Source organism: Callithrix jacchus, chromosome 13 (assembly GCF_049354715.1).
Source record: "Callithrix jacchus isolate 240 chromosome 13, calJac240_pri, whole genome shotgun sequence".
Lineage (NCBI taxonomy): Eukaryota > Metazoa > Chordata > Mammalia > Primates > Cebidae > Callithrix > Callithrix jacchus.
In genome coordinates, this window is record NC_133514.1 from 58386579 (window position 1) to 58404201 (window position 17623).

General features: G+C 35.0%; 1 protein-coding gene across 1 annotated transcript in view; it reads left to right on the forward strand.

Moving 5' to 3' along the window:
* Positions 1-231: 231 nt before the first annotated feature.
* LOC100397645 (structural maintenance of chromosomes flexible hinge domain-containing protein 1-like) overlaps positions 232-17623 on the forward strand; it is a 54755-nt gene continuing 37363 nt past the window's right edge. Inside the window, 6 exon segments of the mRNA XM_078346878.1 lie at positions 232-237; positions 3301-3373; positions 5265-5404; positions 6098-6232; positions 11134-11361; positions 12809-12975. Of these exon segments, the coding sequence (XP_078203004.1) occupies positions 232-237; positions 3301-3373; positions 5265-5404; positions 6098-6232; positions 11134-11361; positions 12809-12975 (749 nt within the window).

Here is a 17623-nt window from a genome sequence, read left to right on the forward strand (position 1 = left end):
TTTTAATTGCCGTGAGTTCTTTCTGGTTCTCTGAAACTTTTTAAAGATCTTGTTTTATAAATATAATATTGTTTTCACTGATAAAGAAAATAGTAGGTTTTTTGTTTTTTTAAACTTACTTTTACCTATATAGATACTCTCTATTGAATCCAGCTTAGTCAATTGCTTCTTCTTGGTGTCTAGAGATACCTGGTTGTTGGTCATCTGCTTGTAAATGAGTAGGAGACTCCAATGCAGGTGAGAGAGGCTATTCTGGTGAGCGCCACTGTAGGACGATCTGTCTGGAGTACATTGTTGGGGGTAAATCCTGTTGACAGTATTTTTAGGTCTTGGGCTGGGCAATTTCCTCAAAGAATCTTCAGTCTTTTGCCTGGAGCAGGGAATAGTTTGGTTCCTAGTCAGTCAAGGAACAGCGCTGGGGTGGGAATTGTGGCAGAGAGGTCTGTATCCATATGCATTCATTCCAGATTACCCCTTCTATTCTTTTTTAGTATTTTATTCTTATCCTCAACTTATCTGCTGTCTCTGGTTCAAAGAGCTTCTGTTTTAACGTTTTCAGAGATTCATGTTTCACTCATCTGCCACAGGCAGAGAGGAGATACCTGGAGATCTGAGCTCTAAACCTGTCATCAGTCTTTTTGTTTGTTTAAGCCTTTTCCTTTTGCCAGTTCCGAACAGTACCTGAGTACTCTATGGTAGAGGTTGGTTTCTAGCTTTTTCTATTTCTATTTTACAATTCAGCTTTCTGGAGAGTGCTATAATTTGCCACTTGTCTGTCTTATTTTCTAGCAGATAAGTTTTGTTGCCCTGTCTCTGCTTCCCTTCTGTTTTTTCTTTATGTTTTCCTTTAATAATCAGTAAAATAAATTCCTTTATGTCGTATTAGTGGGGTTTTAAGAGACAGTGAAAGTAGATGTATATGTTTAATGTGCCATTTTTCCCAGGGGATTTATCTTGTATGCCATATTACATCTTTTTTCAAATGAGCTTTACAATTTATTCTGAAAATATCTGTAAAAACTTAAATTTCATTACTCAGAAAAACACGGCTTTTTCTCCATCATGGTATATTTTTAACTTTTTTCCCTTTCTTTACCTTTGACAGAGTAAAATTTTGCCACTGTAAAGATCTACATCTGGTCAAATCTGATAAAATTAGTTTTGGGATCAGCTTTAGGAACCGTATTACTCATGAAAGTAGATTAGGGGATCTCAGTATATACTCTAACAGGTTTATGTCATCATAAGCCTGTTATCATTTGAACTTTATCTAAATGGCCATTCAGTTTAATAATAGATGCCCAGAATTCTCTAAAATCTCACTGGTAAAAGATTTGAAATAATTTATGGTAAATGCTGAGTGCATCCTTAAACCTGGCTTTTTTGGGTATTTCCTTTTCTTAGGCTTGTATACATGGTCTAGCATTGGATTAGGTACTATCTTGTATCTTTACTAATTCAATATGTGCTATTTTAATTTTATATTGTATCTATTGTTTCATCTTCAGTGTTTAACCCATTAGTATCACTTATTAATACTTCTTGAATCAATTTTCTTTGTAAAAGAAATCCATTGAAACTTTTTTGTTTAATTCTTTATATTTAAAAAAATATTTTATTAGAAAAATAGACATGCCAATGTCACATCAGAAAGCAAAAACACATTTGCAGCTTACTTGTAGGCAATTGAGGGGAGTTAAAAAATAATGTTTTTTCCTCAGTGGTTTATCTTTACATTATGAAGAAATAACCAAGGACCAAATTCTGTAATTCAAGGTGTTACAGCTAAGGGCCCTGTAAACGCTTGTCAAGGCAAGGTAAGCATTATATTTAGATTCTATAATACTTGTTAAGTATTTATTTCTCATATGATAAGAATGAAATTGTAAATGAAAAGTGGAATGGCCTATTTTTAAAAACCAGATGACAGTAGTTGGGTCCTTAGGAATTAATCAGCATTATGCCACCTGAATTAGCAGTTTCATCTGTAAGAAAAATTGGCACATTTACTACCGTTGTTGGTTAAACATGAATTAAATATTTTTCACCTGTCCCTATTATCACTATTTCAGTTTTTTCACATTCAAAGCCATTTTTTTTTTTTTTTGGACACAGTTATCCAGAACTACGCTGGGGTTTTTTTTTTTTTCTCTTTCCTACTGTTTCTGTCCACTTTTGAATTTTTCTTAGAACAAAAATGACAGTTAGAAATACAAGAAACTTCAGCTCATGTCTATAAACATATCACTTTGGTATTTAGACAAAAGGAAGTGTTTGGTGACAGATAAAGTTAGGGAAAGGATCCTGTGTATAGTTTTTTGGTGTAAACAACAGCAACAAAAAAACAGGGTAGCTAAAGACACAAACTCTAATAAGGTAATTTTTTAATTAGGTCTGTAAAGCAGCTAGTAGACTTAACAGACTAAAAGGAACACTCTACCTAACTTTTGTTTTCAGTGTGTCATTAAATGTTATAAAATTTTTCCCTATCAGTGTGATGTTTAAAACAGAGCATGTATATTTTTTTCAAGTACCATAGACTGCTTTATATAATCGAGTTAAAAATTGAGTTCTTGATTCTTTCTGAATTCAGATTTTTCCAGAAAAACAACTTGAAATTCACAGAAAATTTGACTTTAGTAAGATAAACTTACTAAAAGTTTCTAGATTTTAGAAACCTTTTTATTTTGAAATAACTTTAAAGGAAATAACTTACAAAGGCGTTCAAAGATAGTATAGAGAGGTTGCATATAAAAGTTCCTCTATTAATGTCTTACAGAACTTTATATATTTATCTAAACATTGACAAAATACTACCAATAAAACCATGGACTATTTTTTTTTTTACTTGTTTCCAGTTAATTTATTTTTCTGTTCCAGGAGCCCATGTAGAGTACCACATTGCATTTAAAAACTTTGTGGTTTTTGTTTCTTTCTACTTTACTGTTTCATATGTTTTATAATATCTGTCTTGATTATGATAATTATTCAGAGGTTATGCCTTTTCACAACAAAAACTTAAGAGGAAAACTGATCCTAAAACGATATTTATATTTTGGAAAAGTAGGTTCTAACATAATTCTCTTCATTTCACTGTCCATAAGGAAGCAGTATTGATGAATTTTTTTCCTGTAAGATTTCTGACATACATCAATGATAATTTTAGTAAGTATAAAATTAATAAGTAATTTCCACAATGGTATCAAAATAAAAAAGCAAAATATAAATCAGAACTGATGTGATAAACTACTTAAGTATGTATTTAGGACTGGGTTTAACTTTTAGTATTTTCTTCAACAGAATTATAACCTGAAAGTTGTTCTGCCAGTCTTAAAAGAAGACTCACAGATTTTGAAAATCAGATTACTACCTGGTAATATTATTTTAAGAAATATTCATAATTATTTAAAAATAATATTCTTATGATAAAGTATAATGATACAAAGTTAGAGGTTTTTGGGCCTTGGTAGTGGTATAAGTCTTCAAAATACATTTAAATGTCGAACGATAGCACTGACAGAAATTACCAATTTTTAAAAAGGAAAACATTTAGGAAGATGTTATTGACATTCTAAAAATAATCTTGGGAGAAAAATTTGGGTATTGAATATATTTGGGGGGAACTATTTCTCAGAATATATTTATTAGAGATGGATCTGTTATTTATATTTTGTTGATATAACTTTCATATTATAAGAAATACTTATAATGTAATTTTTCTTAATTTGATAATGATTTAATGAAATTGCAGTAAAGCTACATAGGCTAGACTATGCCGGCTAATTTGCGAGGCACTCTATAGTAGAGGTGCTAAGTACATTCTGGAGTCAGCCCTTCTGGGTTTATATCTAGGTAAACTCGTCTGTGTGTCAATTTCTTCATGTGTAAGATGAGATAATATCTACTCCCTTGGAGTTGTTGGGAGGATTAAATGAGTTACTACAGGTAGTCCTCGCCTTGCACAGTTCTGTAGTACTCAGTGGAGGACACAGTTCCAATATGCATGAGTTTTCATTAACACAGTACTGTACCAAGTAAGAACCGCCTGCACCTGTAAAACATAGCAATGTTTAGAATGTGAGTTTTAGCTCTGATACGAACAATGCCACAATCACATATATATGACTTTTTACTGGTTTTAGGCAAAAGAAACATATTAGCTACTTTCACAAATTCAAGTTGTTTGGGATTTCCCTCCAGGGTCAATTGATAAAGAATTTAGGTAGGCACATTGGTAGAAGTATAAGAAAAAAATTGTACATATCAACAAACATTCATTTATTGAGGTTAGCTTATTCAAAGTATGGATTTGAGTAGTACAATTCTTAGCAGCTAGTTGTTTTGCAGGGGTAGATAGGAAGTATCATGGTGTAGTGATAAAAGTCAAGGGGTTTCAAATTAAATACAAGATTTAAACCTGTATTTGCTACTTACTAGCCTTGTGACCTGGACAAAATACTTAATTTCTCTGGATCCCAGTTTCCTTACCTGTAAAATGGGGTTGATAATAGAAACATCTTCATTAAGATTATTGTGAAGTTTATGTAAGAATAGTGCTTAATTAAACCTAGTACAGTGTTTCCATCTATAGTACATAAATATTAACTAATATTATTACAAAGTGAAATAATCATTTTTAGTAATTCTCTCTGTATACTTATGTTATCAGTATTTAGCATTAATTGAATTTTAAAATATCAGTGTTTATGGAACAAATCAGACCGGCTTACTGCAGAAGTATAAGCCCACTCTTCTTAATCTTAGAGGAAATTTGTGATATTAATTGCTGATGACATCGAAGGTAGTGGGCAATCTAACAGTTAAATGACCTGGTTATGTCATTACATGAACTGATCCTTTGAATGTCTAAAACATATAGTTACTTGTGCCAGAAAAATCAGTCATCACGTAAAATTACTAAATAGTTTTAATAAGCCTTTATTTTTCTTTTTGAATACCGTTTTCCCAGTATCTTTTAAAGATTTTAGGTAATTTCTAATGTGAGTTATCACTATGTCGTACCTTGTGGAATGAAACTTACCCTAGACACCAAGCACTTCATACAATTTAGATAAGTCTTGTCATGTATTGAATCTACACATTTTGGGATGAAACTGATTAAACATGGGCGTTGCTTATATTTTTCTTTGTTGGCATTGTTTATAAAATATTAAATCTTTAATGCTAAAGTTGTTTATTTTGCTATTTTAGTACTTTAGTCTTTGAAACCTGAATAGGTATTTCATTGTTTAATTTACTATTAGGTCACCCTCGTCGACTGAAAGTGAAGCCTGATTACGAAATTTTAGTTACAGAAAATGGAACAGCTTTCCCATTTCAGGTGGAAGTTTTAGATGAATCAGACAACATAACAGCACAACCAAAATTAATTGTTCATTGTAAGGTAAGCTTGTTAGAAGATATTTAGATTCTGAGTCCCATTGTAGTAAATGGCAATGACTATACATTTTAGCTACTCAATAGTAAGCCTATATAGGACTTAAGTCTGTAATGATTATTCCATGGAGGGATTTGTGGGATCTTACTGCCAATAATTTGTTTCATTTTGTTTTGTTTTTAATAATTCCTAAACCAGTAAAGATGCCAACTATGCCCAGTTTTATAAATTTGTGAATAAAAGTTGACTCACCTCTTCTCCCTTGACTTCCTCCCTCTTATTTCAAATGAATTATTTTATGTATGAATAGACAGAAATGTCTTTCAGGATTGGGAATGGGCTGCTCTGCCTGTGGAGTAGCTATTCTTTATTCCTTTACTTGAAAAAAAAAAAAAAAAAGATTGGGAATGGATCATTAAATAGAAGGTAGGTAGAAGACCGCAGAAAGAAAAGGAAAACCCAGTTAAGTAAAAAAAGAAAAGAATAGTGATTGAGGAAGTTGGTGTTCCTTCCAAAACAGGTAAATTTTACATAGTAAAGTAGAAAATTAATGTTTTTGTTCAGAAGTATTCTAGAGTTTTAGTGACTTTTACTTAGAATTTTCTTATTCATTGCCAAAAATAGTAGCTGTCGTGAATTATCTGAAACTTTGGACAATTATGGAATGATCAAATACATTATTTTGTATCCTTCACATAGTTTTCAGGTGCTCCAAACCTTCCAGTGTATGTTGTAGATTGCAGTAGTTCCGGAACCAGTATTTTAACAGAATCTGCAATTCAAGTTCAGAATATTAAAAAAGACCAGACGCTTAAAGCAAGAATTGAAATACCTGTAAGTTATTATTGTTATTCATTGATATTATAGTGAGTCTTCATATAAATAGTCTTCAACTGCTTAATAACGTTTTTTACAAAGTTGTTAACTTCTAAAAATGAGGCATTTGTGGTTCTTTTAGCCAAAGCAAAGCAAAGGCAATACAAAATGCTGTAATGACTATTTTTAACATTTTTGTGTCAAATATTTGTCATTGTCTTGATTTTTAAGTATCTTTTATAGTGTCTGTAACTATTATTGATTCACATTTCCCTGAAATATTTTTCTTCTAAAATGCATTATTTTATTTCTCCTTCTTCTTCTTCTTCTCCTTCTTCTCCTTCTTCTCCTTCTTCTTCTTCTTCTTCTTCTTCTTCTTCTTCTTCTTCTTCTTCTTCTTCTTCTTCTTCTTCTTCTTCTTCTTCCTCTTCTTCTTCTTCTTCTTTTTTTAAGATAGAGTCTCTTGTCTGGGCTTGGAATGCAGTGGCACAATCATGACTCTCACTGCAGCCTCCAACTCCTAGGCTTTAGTAATCTTTTCACATCAGCCTCCCAAGTAACTGGGACTACACACAAGGATAAAGGCACTTGGTTCTTTATTATTTATTTTTTGAGAAAGAGGGTCTTCCCATGTTGCCCAGTCTGATCTTAAATTCTTGTCCACAAGCATTTCTCCCATCTTGGCCTCCCAGAGTGCTGAAATTGCAAGCATGTGCCACTGTGCCCAGCCCTTTTGCTTTTTTATTGTTCTCATTTGTTTTAGAAAATTTGGCAAATATCTCCATTTAAATCACCACGGAAGGACATATAAACCTTTAATTTTTGTATATAATTTTTATGCACAGCTTTTTATGTGTGTTTTTACACAAAGGGATTTCTATATAATGTGCCAGTAGGATACTTTTTATTGGCGGTGCATCATGGCTGATAGCAAAGACAACATGGAGGCAGGAGCTATAAATAGTCTGCCAAGGTTGCTGAGTGGGATAGCAAATACTTAAGTAAAACTTTTAAGGTTGCTGAGTGGATAACAAATACCTACGTAAAATAATTGACTGTGATTTCTTAGTAATTGATATGGTGATAGATAACCTAATTGTTTGATTAATTCATACTTTGCTACTAATTATACATCAATTATTAACAGAGCTTGAACCCCAAATGGATACAAGATGTCTTTTACTTTTTAGATTAGAATGAAATGACTCTTCATTTTGGTTCTTTTAAAGACAGTTATATTTGATAACCCTAAAGCATTTTGCTTATGCAATAGTATAGGCAACACATTTTTGAGCATACTTCATCGCAAAAGATTAGGACTGTGGGTTAGGGAGGAATCTGGACTTGGAGGCAAGAGCAGCAAGCATTAGGACTTAGGTAACTACTACAGACCAATCAGCAGAAGACCAAGAATCCAGATCAGTTAAAACAAACACCAAGGTATTTTGTTCTTTTTGTAGCAATTGTGAATGGCAGTTCATTCTTGATTTGGCTTTCTTTAAGTCTGTTATTGGAGTAGAGGAAGGCTTGTGATTTTTGAACATTTATCGCTACAAAAAGAATAAAATACCTTGGAATACAACTCACAAGGAACGTAAGGGACCTCTTCAAGGAGAACTACAAACCACTGCTCAACAAAATCAGAGAGGACAAAAACAGATGGAGAAACATTCCATGTTAATGGTTAGGAAGAATTAATATCGTAAAAATGGCTATACTGCCCAAAGTAATTTACAAAATCAATGCTATCCCCATCAAGCTACCATTGACTTTCTTCACAGAACTGGAAAAAACCACCATGAACTTCATATGGAACTAAAAGAGAGCCCGCATAGCCAAGTCAATTCTAAGCAAAAAGAACACAGCGGGGGGCATCACACTACCGGATTTCAAACTATACTACAAGGCTACAGTAATCTAAACAGCATGGTACTGGTACAAAAACACAGATATAGACCAATGGAACAGAACAGAGGCATCGGAGCTAACACAACATATCTACAACCATACAATCTTTGATAAACCTGACAAAAACAAGCAATGGGGCAAGGATTCCCTGTTCAACAAATGGTGTTGGGAAAACTGGCTAGCCATGTGCAGAAAGCAGAAACTGGACCCCTTCCTGACACCTTACACCAAAATTAACTCCAGATGGATTAAAGACTTAAACATAAGACCTGGCACCATAAAAACCCTAGAGGAAAATCTAGGCAAAACCATCCAAGACATAGGAGTAGGCAAGGACTTCATGAACAAAACACCAAAAGCATTGGCAACAAAGGCCAAAATAGACAAATGGGACCTAATCAAACGCCACAGCTTCTGCACGGCAAAAGAAACAGTCACTAGAGTGAATCGGCAACCAACAGAATGGGAAAAAATTTTTGCAGTTTACCCATCTGACAAAGGGCTGATATCCAGAATTTACAAGAACTCAAACAGATTTACAGGAAAAAAACAAACAAGCCCATTCAAACCTGGGCAAAGGATATGAACAGACACTTTACGAAAGAAGACATATATGAGGCCAACAATCATATGAAAAAATGCTCATCGTCACTGGTCATCAGAGAGATGCAAATCAAAACCACATTGAGATACCATCTCACGCCAGTTAGAATGGTGATCATTAAAAAATCTGGAGACAACAGATGCTGGACAGGATGTGGAGAAAAAGGAACACTTCTACACTGTTGGTGGGAGTGTAAACTAGTTCAACCACTGTGGAAGACAGTGTGGCGATTCCTCAAGGCCTTAGAAATAGAAATTCCATTTGACCCAGCAATCCCATTACTGGGTATATATCCAAAGGACTATAAATCGTTCTACTATAAGGACACATGTGCACGAATGTTCATTGCAGCACTGTTTACAATAGCAAAGACCTGGAATCAACCCAAATGCCCATTGATGATAGACTAGATTGGGAAAATGTGGCACATATACACCATGGAATATTATGCAGCAATTAGAAATGATGAGTTTGTGTCGTTTGTAGGGACATGGATGAATCTGGAGAACATCATTCTCAGCAAACTGACACAAGAACAGAAAATGAAACACCACATATTCTCATTCATAGGCGGGTGATGAAAAATGAGAACACATGGACACAGGGAGGGGAGTACTAAACACTGGGGTCTATTGGGGGTAAAGTGGAGGGCCAGTGGGAGGGGGAGGTGGGGAGGGATAGCCTGGGGAGAAATGCCAAATGTGGGTGAAGAGAAGAAAGGAAGCAAAACACACTGCCATGTGTGTACCTATGCAACTGTCTTGCATGTTCTGCACATGTACCCCCAAACCTAAAATGCAATAAAAAATTAAAAAAATTAAATTAAATTAAATTAAACCTTGCTATTAGAGAAGGAAAAAAAATGAAACAAACACCAACATAAATCCTCTAATATGCAGTTACAAAATGTTATCCAATGGCAATAACAGAGTTTAGGAGTAAGGAAAATAAGATACAACAGAGGATGGTTATGTGCCTGACATTCTGTGAGGCAGGAATTTTTAGTATCACTCACATGAATAGGCTTCCATACGTTAAATGGCTGCAACTGTATGAGGAAGGAGACATGAGTTAAGTAAAATTATAAAGGTATTTTATGTTTAAACTTATTTTAAAGTTAGAGTGTGTTGTTGAATCTAGTTATCTCATAACTAGATTATGAAATAATGTAATTTTTAATTTTATGTGCTTAAAATCAATTTATATAGTATAATCTAGGTCTTTCTTTGATCTGTAGAATACTGGTGTGCCAACAATAAATTGTAAATATGCCAGTATATTGATCAGTTGTCTCTAGAGTATCTGGAGCCCTTTTCTGGCTATAAACAACCTTGATCACTTACCCCAATGTGTTATGAATTGAAAAAATACTGAAAGCTTTAATGTAATCTAGTACCATTAAATAATGTATTTTATGGTAGCCATTTGTCTCTAATTTTATGGAAAGTTCTTAATTTCTTATGTCTTTATTCTTACTCATAAATACAGAGTATGTAACATAATTAAAATATCACAAGTTGGTAATACTTTTAAATAAACTTGGAAATAAGAGGAAGAGACCAGGTGCAGTGTCTCATACCTATAATCCCAGCACTTCGGGAAGACTGAGGTGGGTGGATCCCGAAGTCAGGAGTTTGAGACCAGCCTGGCCAACATGGTGAAACCTGTCTCTACTGAAAATACAAAAATTAGCCATGAGTGGTGGTAGGTACCTATAATCCCAGCTACTCTGGAGGCTGAGGCAGGAGCACGGCTTGAACCCAGAAGGCAGAGGTTGCAATGAACTGAGATTGTGCCACTGCCCTCCAGCCTGGGAGACAAAGCGAGACTCTGTCTTTAAAAAAAAAAAAAAGAGGAAGGGAGAGAATCCTTTTAGTTTAAATATAATTGTTTTTGTTTGTTTGTTTGTTTTTTTGAGATGGAGTCTCACTCTGTCACCAGACTGGAGTGCAGTGGCACAATCTCGGCTCACTGCAGTCTCCACCTCCCGGGTTCAAGCGATTCTCCTGCCTCAGCTTCCCAAGTAGCTGGGACTATAGGCACATGCCACCATACCCAGGTAATTTTTGTATTTTTAGTAGAGACGGAGTTTCACCACGTTGACAGGGATGGTCTAAATTTCTTGACCTCATGTTCCCCCCGCCCTGACCTCTCAAAGTGCTGGGATTACAGGCATGAGCCACCACCATGCTCGGCCGTTTTTGGTTTTAAGAATGTGGCCACTGTCATTTATAACCTGATGGTATCAAATACAGAATTATTAATAGTACGGTACCATCTTAATGACAAAACCTGTGAGTATAACAGTATATGAGATGGTCTTCCATACCATTGAAAGTAAATTCTTCAGGAGTGTAATATTTCAGTATAAATACCACTCAGTGTTTGTGTTTTCTTCTCTTTCTAGAGTTGTAAAGATGTGGCACCTGTGGAGAAGACTATTAAGTTGCTTCCCAGTAGCCATGTTGCAAGACTACAAATATTCAGTGTAGAAGGACAAAAGGCAATCCAGATCAAACATCAGGATGAGGTTAATTGGATAGCAGGCGATGTTATGCATAATCTTATTTTTCAAATGTATGATGAGGGTGAAAGAGAAATCAATATAACATCAGCTTTAGCAGAAAAAATTAAAGTGAGTATCTCTAACAGATTGGTCATTTGTGAGAACTTTTTAAATTTTATGTTTGGAAGACTCTGAACAAGCACTTTTATGGGTAGCTTCTAAAAAAGAAGCTTGTCACAGAAAAATTATACTATTATTTCGAATTCTAAGCAGAGTAAGCTTTTATTCAAGGACTAGGTTGAAATGTGGATGTGACAAAATTATACTTAGAAAAATGTTTTTGACACTTAAAAATCTAGGTTTTGACATTTTAAGTTGTGCTCTTCCCGACCAGCTGTTTTTCTGCAATCATACTCAACATCGTCACCTTAATAAAGCTAGCAATAAATTGGTAGCGGTTCTGAAAGCACAAAACAAAAGATCTGTTAAAGGCAAGCAGTGAAACAGTGTTGTTAACTACAGAGCCCCGATTTGGGCATCTGAAATTGGTATACCACTCTAAAAACGTGATTATTAGAAAAGAGTTTTGTTGGTCCTCATGAACCTGCTATCGTCCTAATATGACATTTGTACCTTGATAGGGTTGAATCTGCATGTTGAAACTTAACATCTCACTGAACAGGGAGCCAAATCAAAATGTTAAGAGTCTTTTTACGTAAAGTAGACAGCTCTTTAGCATTTCCTTTATGGTTGATTGAAAGAATGGTAGACAGTCTATGCTTACTGCTTTCAAAATTCAGTCCATTTTTCTATAATGAGACATATGCATTCCCCAAAATCACTCTGCTGTGCAAAATTGTGCAATAGAAAAAAATCACAGGACTTATGAGCGAAAATGGAAACTAGAGCCACAACACTCAAACTTTTTCAGTAACCCATTAAGAGAACGTAATAAAACAGTAGCAAAAACAATAATGGTAATACATGTTAAATGTTAAGAAGTACATAAATACTATAATAATGTGGCAGTTTACCTGGCTTGACAAAGTCTTAGGAATGATTGCAGCTTGTGAGTTACTGTAAAGTGGTAGAAAGAAGGTTTTCTGAAAGCGAAGGAAAAGTTGTTTTAACAGTCTGTAGATGAGTGTGACTCATAACACATAGTCAACTAAGGTAACTGGTAGTTGTTTGAGGTGCAACATTTTTTGTGTTCCCACTTGGTTGGTTCAGCTGGGTATAGTTTTCTGTGTTGACCTAGTTTTTATGTGGATGAAATCGTACTTAAGCAAAAGTAAAATTTGCCTTATGCTTAAATTGTTTACTGATAATTTTATTGGAACAAATTTGAATTTTCAAAGTAAGCATTGTAACACAACTTACTGTACCTTTTCCCCTTGATGTCTATGGGGATAAAATTCCCAAGTGGGGAAAAGTCATTTACCAAAATTCCAGGCTTTTTGAGGTAGTTAGAAATAAGCATTCCTCCATGTCTGGAGAGCTGACATTCATAGACTCTTAGTAAGGAGTTGCAATTAACCAAATTTTTGGAGAGTTAACACTGTATGGCACTATGTAGGAGTTCCTCTTTCACACTGGTATACACCCTACCCATCGTGTATTTCCAAACATAAGATCTGGTCATTCAGAAGGATTATTTAGTACAGGTTCAGCTGACCTTAATTTTAAAATCTTACTTCGAACAATGCTTGTTGCAGCCAGCTTTTTTCTCCTCTTCACGATGAGGTAAGAGAGAGTTGAAATAGAAGTAATTCTGATTCTGCTTGGAAAGGAGGTAAACCATTTTTATCTCTAAGCAGATTTGAAGGTAAGTAGTGGTTTAATAACAGTGCCAAGGATGTGGCTTCTGAGCTATTTCCTTGCTTTCTCACAATCATGCTTTTACTTCCTCATTTCTATAGAAGTTTAAGAAAAACATTGACTGGAGAGCCTCTCCCTGTCATACCTTCTCTAAGCTTGTTGCCTGCATTTGACACATTTTGCCTTTAATTTGGTTGTTATGTATGTCTGTGCACTTCTTCATTCACAGTAAAAGATACCAAATACTCCTTTTTTATTAAATTAAATGTACAGCCTTTATAGTGGTTTTGTAGTGTTTAGAGAATTAAGCCAAGAAGGAGGGAAGTCAGCCTGAACTGAGCTGGGACTCTGTTGAGGAGGGTACACAGCCAGGGTGAGTGAAGAAAGACTATCATTTTTGTGGAGCTCCTGCTTGCTTCTTATTTTCCTTTTTTTTTTTTTTTTTTAGTACAATAAAGAACAGAGACTAAAGATGGTTTAAAAAGATAAAAAGGTAACTAAAAACATCGGACAAGCATAAACTAGGAAACAGAATATTAGTGGTTTTCATCAACAAGTTAATTCACCACGATCAAGTAGGCTTTATTTCTGAGCTTCAGGGTTGGTTCCACATATGCAAATAAGTAAGTGTGATTCACCACATAAACAAAAACCATATCATCTCAATAGATGTAGAAAATACTTTTGATAAAATGCAACATCCCTTAGTGATGAGAGCCATCACTAGACATTGAAGGAACACACCTCAAGATAATGAGAGCCGTCTATGATAAACCCACAGCCAACACCATGCTGAACAGGCAAAAGCTGGAAGCATTCCCCTTGAGAACTGGAACAATACAGGATGTCTGCTCTCACCGCTTCTATTCAACATAGTACTGGAGGTTCTAGCTGGAGCAGTCAGGCAAGAGAAAAATAAAAGTATCCAAATAGGAAAAGAAATAAAACTGTCGCTTCATTGTGGAGATGGTTCTATGCATAGAAAACACCAAAGATTGCCAAAAGCGTCCTGGAGCTGATAACTTTAGTAGGGTTTCAGAATGCACAATCAATGTACAAAAACCAGAGGCATTTCTGTACATCAATAACATTTAACCTGAAAGCCAAATCAGTAAAACAGTCCCATTTACAGTAGCCACACAAAAAGAAAAAAGAGAAAAATGCCTAGGAACACATCTAATCAAGGAGGTACAGATCTCTATAAGGACAACTGCAGAACACTACTGAAAGAAATCATAGATGATACCAAAAAAAAAATGGAAAAGCATTTCATGCTTGTGAGTCAGAGGAACAAGTATTATTAAAGTGACCATACTGCCCAAAGCAATCTACAGATTCAGTGCTGTTCCTGTTAGACTACTGTCATTTTTCACAGAATTGGAAAGAACCTATTCTAAAATTCATATGGAACCAAAAAAGAGCTCAAATAGCCAAAACAATCCCAAGAAAAATGAGCGGTATGACACTACCCATCTTCAAACTGTGCTACAGAGCTACGGTAACCAAAACAGCATGCTGCTGGTACAAAAGCAAACACGTAGACCAACGGAGGAGGTTAGAGAACCCAGAAATAAAGCTGTACCCATACAGCCATCTCATCATTGACAAAGGCAACAATAACAAGCAATGGTAAAGGATTCCCTATTCAATAAATGGTGCCAGGATAACTGGCTAGCCATATGCAGAAGAATGAAACTGGATCCCTGTTACCATGTACAAAAATTAACTCAAGATGGATTAAAGACGCAAATTAAGACAGACTGTACAAATTCTAGAAGAAAACCTAGGAAATAGCCATTCTGGACATCAGCCCTGGCAAAGAATTTATGACCAAGTCCCCAAAAGTAGTTACAACAAAAAAAGTAGTTACAATTGACAATTGGGACCTAATCAAACTAAAGAGCTGCACAGCAAAGGAAACTACCAACAGAGTAAACAGCCTACAGAATGGGAAAAAATATTAACAAACTCTATATTCAAACAGCCTACAGAATGGGTAAAAAATATTAACAAACTATGTATTCATCAAAGGTCTAATATCCAGAATCTATAAGGAACTTTAAATAATGCAACAAACAAAAAAATCACCACCACTTAAAAATTAGGCAAAGAATATGAACAGATAAGAGAAGACATGCATGTAGTCAGCAAATATATGAAAAACTGCTCAACATCATTATAATTAGAGAAATGCAAATCAAAAGCAATGAGATACTATCTCGCACCAGTCAGAATGTCTATATTTAAAAAGTCAAAAAATAACAGACATTGGCAAGGTTGTGGAGAGAAAGGAACACTTCTGCACTGTTGGTGGGATTGTAAATTAGTTCAGCCACTGTGGAGAGCAGTTTGATGAGTTCTCAAAGAACCTTAAATAGAACTACCATTTGAACCAGCAATACCATTACTGTATGTATGCCCAAAGGAAAATATGCCATTTCACCAAATACACATGTAGTTCTGTGTCTGTGTTTATCTCAGCACTATTCACAACAGCAAAGACATGGAGTTAATCTAGGTGCCTATCAGTACTGGACTGGATAAAGAAAATATACCACAGAACACTACACAGCCATAAAAAAGAACAAAATCATGTTCTTTGCACTAACATGGATGCAGCTGGAGGCCATTATCCTAAGTGAATTAATACAGGAAAAGGAACCCAAATACTGAATGGTCTAACTTATAAGTGGGAGCTAAACATTAAATACACATGGACATAAAAATATAGGAACAGTAGACACTGGAGATTCCAAAAGAGGGAAGGGTAATAGAGGAGCAAGGGTTGAAAAACTACCTATTGGGTCCTATGCTCATTACCTGGGTGATGGGATAATTCATAGACCAGACACAGCAGCATACAGTTTACCCATGTAACAAACCTGTATATGTACTCCCAAACCTAAAAGTAGAGGACAAATAAAAGTGTAATTTAGAAATTTTTTTAAAAAGACTGTTAGTGATTCTAAGGCCAGGTGTGGTGGCTCACACATGTAATCCCAGCACTTTGGAAGGCCGAAGTGGAAGGATCGCTGGCGTCCAGGAGTGCAAGACTAGCCTGGGCAACATAGACCCCATCTCAACAAAAAATTAGGCAGAACTGGTGATACATGACTGTAGCCTCAGCTACTCAGGGGACTGGGACAGAAGCATTGCTTGAGCCAGGAATCGGAGGCTCCCGTGAGCTATGGTCATGTCATTGCACTCCACCCTGGGCTACAGAGTGAGACCTTGTCTATAAAAAACAAAAATAGAATATTAGTGATTTTAAAATCACAACTATAGAAGGCTAAATAAAAGCAGAGAGAAAGTTGAGGTCAGAATTCTTAAATAGAAAGTATTGGAAGTTTAAAAGTAGGGTTAGAGTAGGGCAAGCAACTTGAAGACGTATGGATTAAGTGACACATTAAAATATGGAATGTAAGAGGTGTAAATAATACAAAAACTAAAAGCACCCAAGAAGAGATTAAGGCCAAAATGTGGTCAGAAAAGTAGAAGTTCTATTCATGGGTGAAATTTTTTTTTCTCACCTTGCTAAGTAAGAATAAGGTCCACCTAGATCTCATTTAAACCTTCCCATATATAGGATTCTTTTCAGTAATTCAATATTGCTTTTCAGAATTAATCACATGATCTGACTTATATGTTATTTTTAAACTATAATGCCCACAGTGATACTTTTCTGGCAAAGCTCTAAAGAAATGACTTAAGAATTTTTATTTTATCTTACTAAAAATCAGCATATTAACAACAAAGACAAAGAGGATGCTTTTGTATCGTAATAGTATATGAACCACCACCATTTCTGAAGAGACTTTTTTCATGGGGGTGAAGAAGATGGATTATAATATAGTTTTAATAGTAAGATAAGTGGCAGTAGGAGAATATTAGACTAAGCCTTATTCTTAAAGATATCATTTTCTCCTAGGTTAATCGGACTCCTGAGATTAACAAAGAACACTTGCTACAGGGTCTACTTCCTGATGTACAAGTACCAACATCTGTAAAAGATATGCGCTATTGCCAAGTTTCGTTCCAAGATGATCATGTGTCTTTGGAAAGTGCATTTACAGTAAGGTTTGTGGACTCATTATATTTTGCAGTATTTTAAAATTCAGCTTATGGCAACAAAAATGCTTTTCTCCAGTATACATATATGAAAGTTGTTTTTAATGTAAAAATATTATAGTTTCTATGAAATATGTTAGAATATTTTTGGAATAAAGGATCATTGGTAATAGCGATTATTTTTTGTTCTCACTGTAACCCTGCACTGAATTGGCCCTCTAGTAGCTGGAACCTTCATTAAGAGAAAGTTTAGTGCAAGTGACAGTGAAAACACCAGCAAAATGACAATGACATAAAAAATATAAAAGATACAGTGTGATCAGTCAGTGTTGTTCAGAAGGAAAAATTCCTTCATTGCTTAGAATTTTTAAAGCTGAGAGTCCAACCAGAGTTAATATGTAGAACTCATATTAAAGGGACAGACTTAAGTAAATGTGTAAAAACAGATTTTACCCTGGCCTATCAATTTCTTGGACACCTCTTTTTCAGTAACCTCTTGTACTAC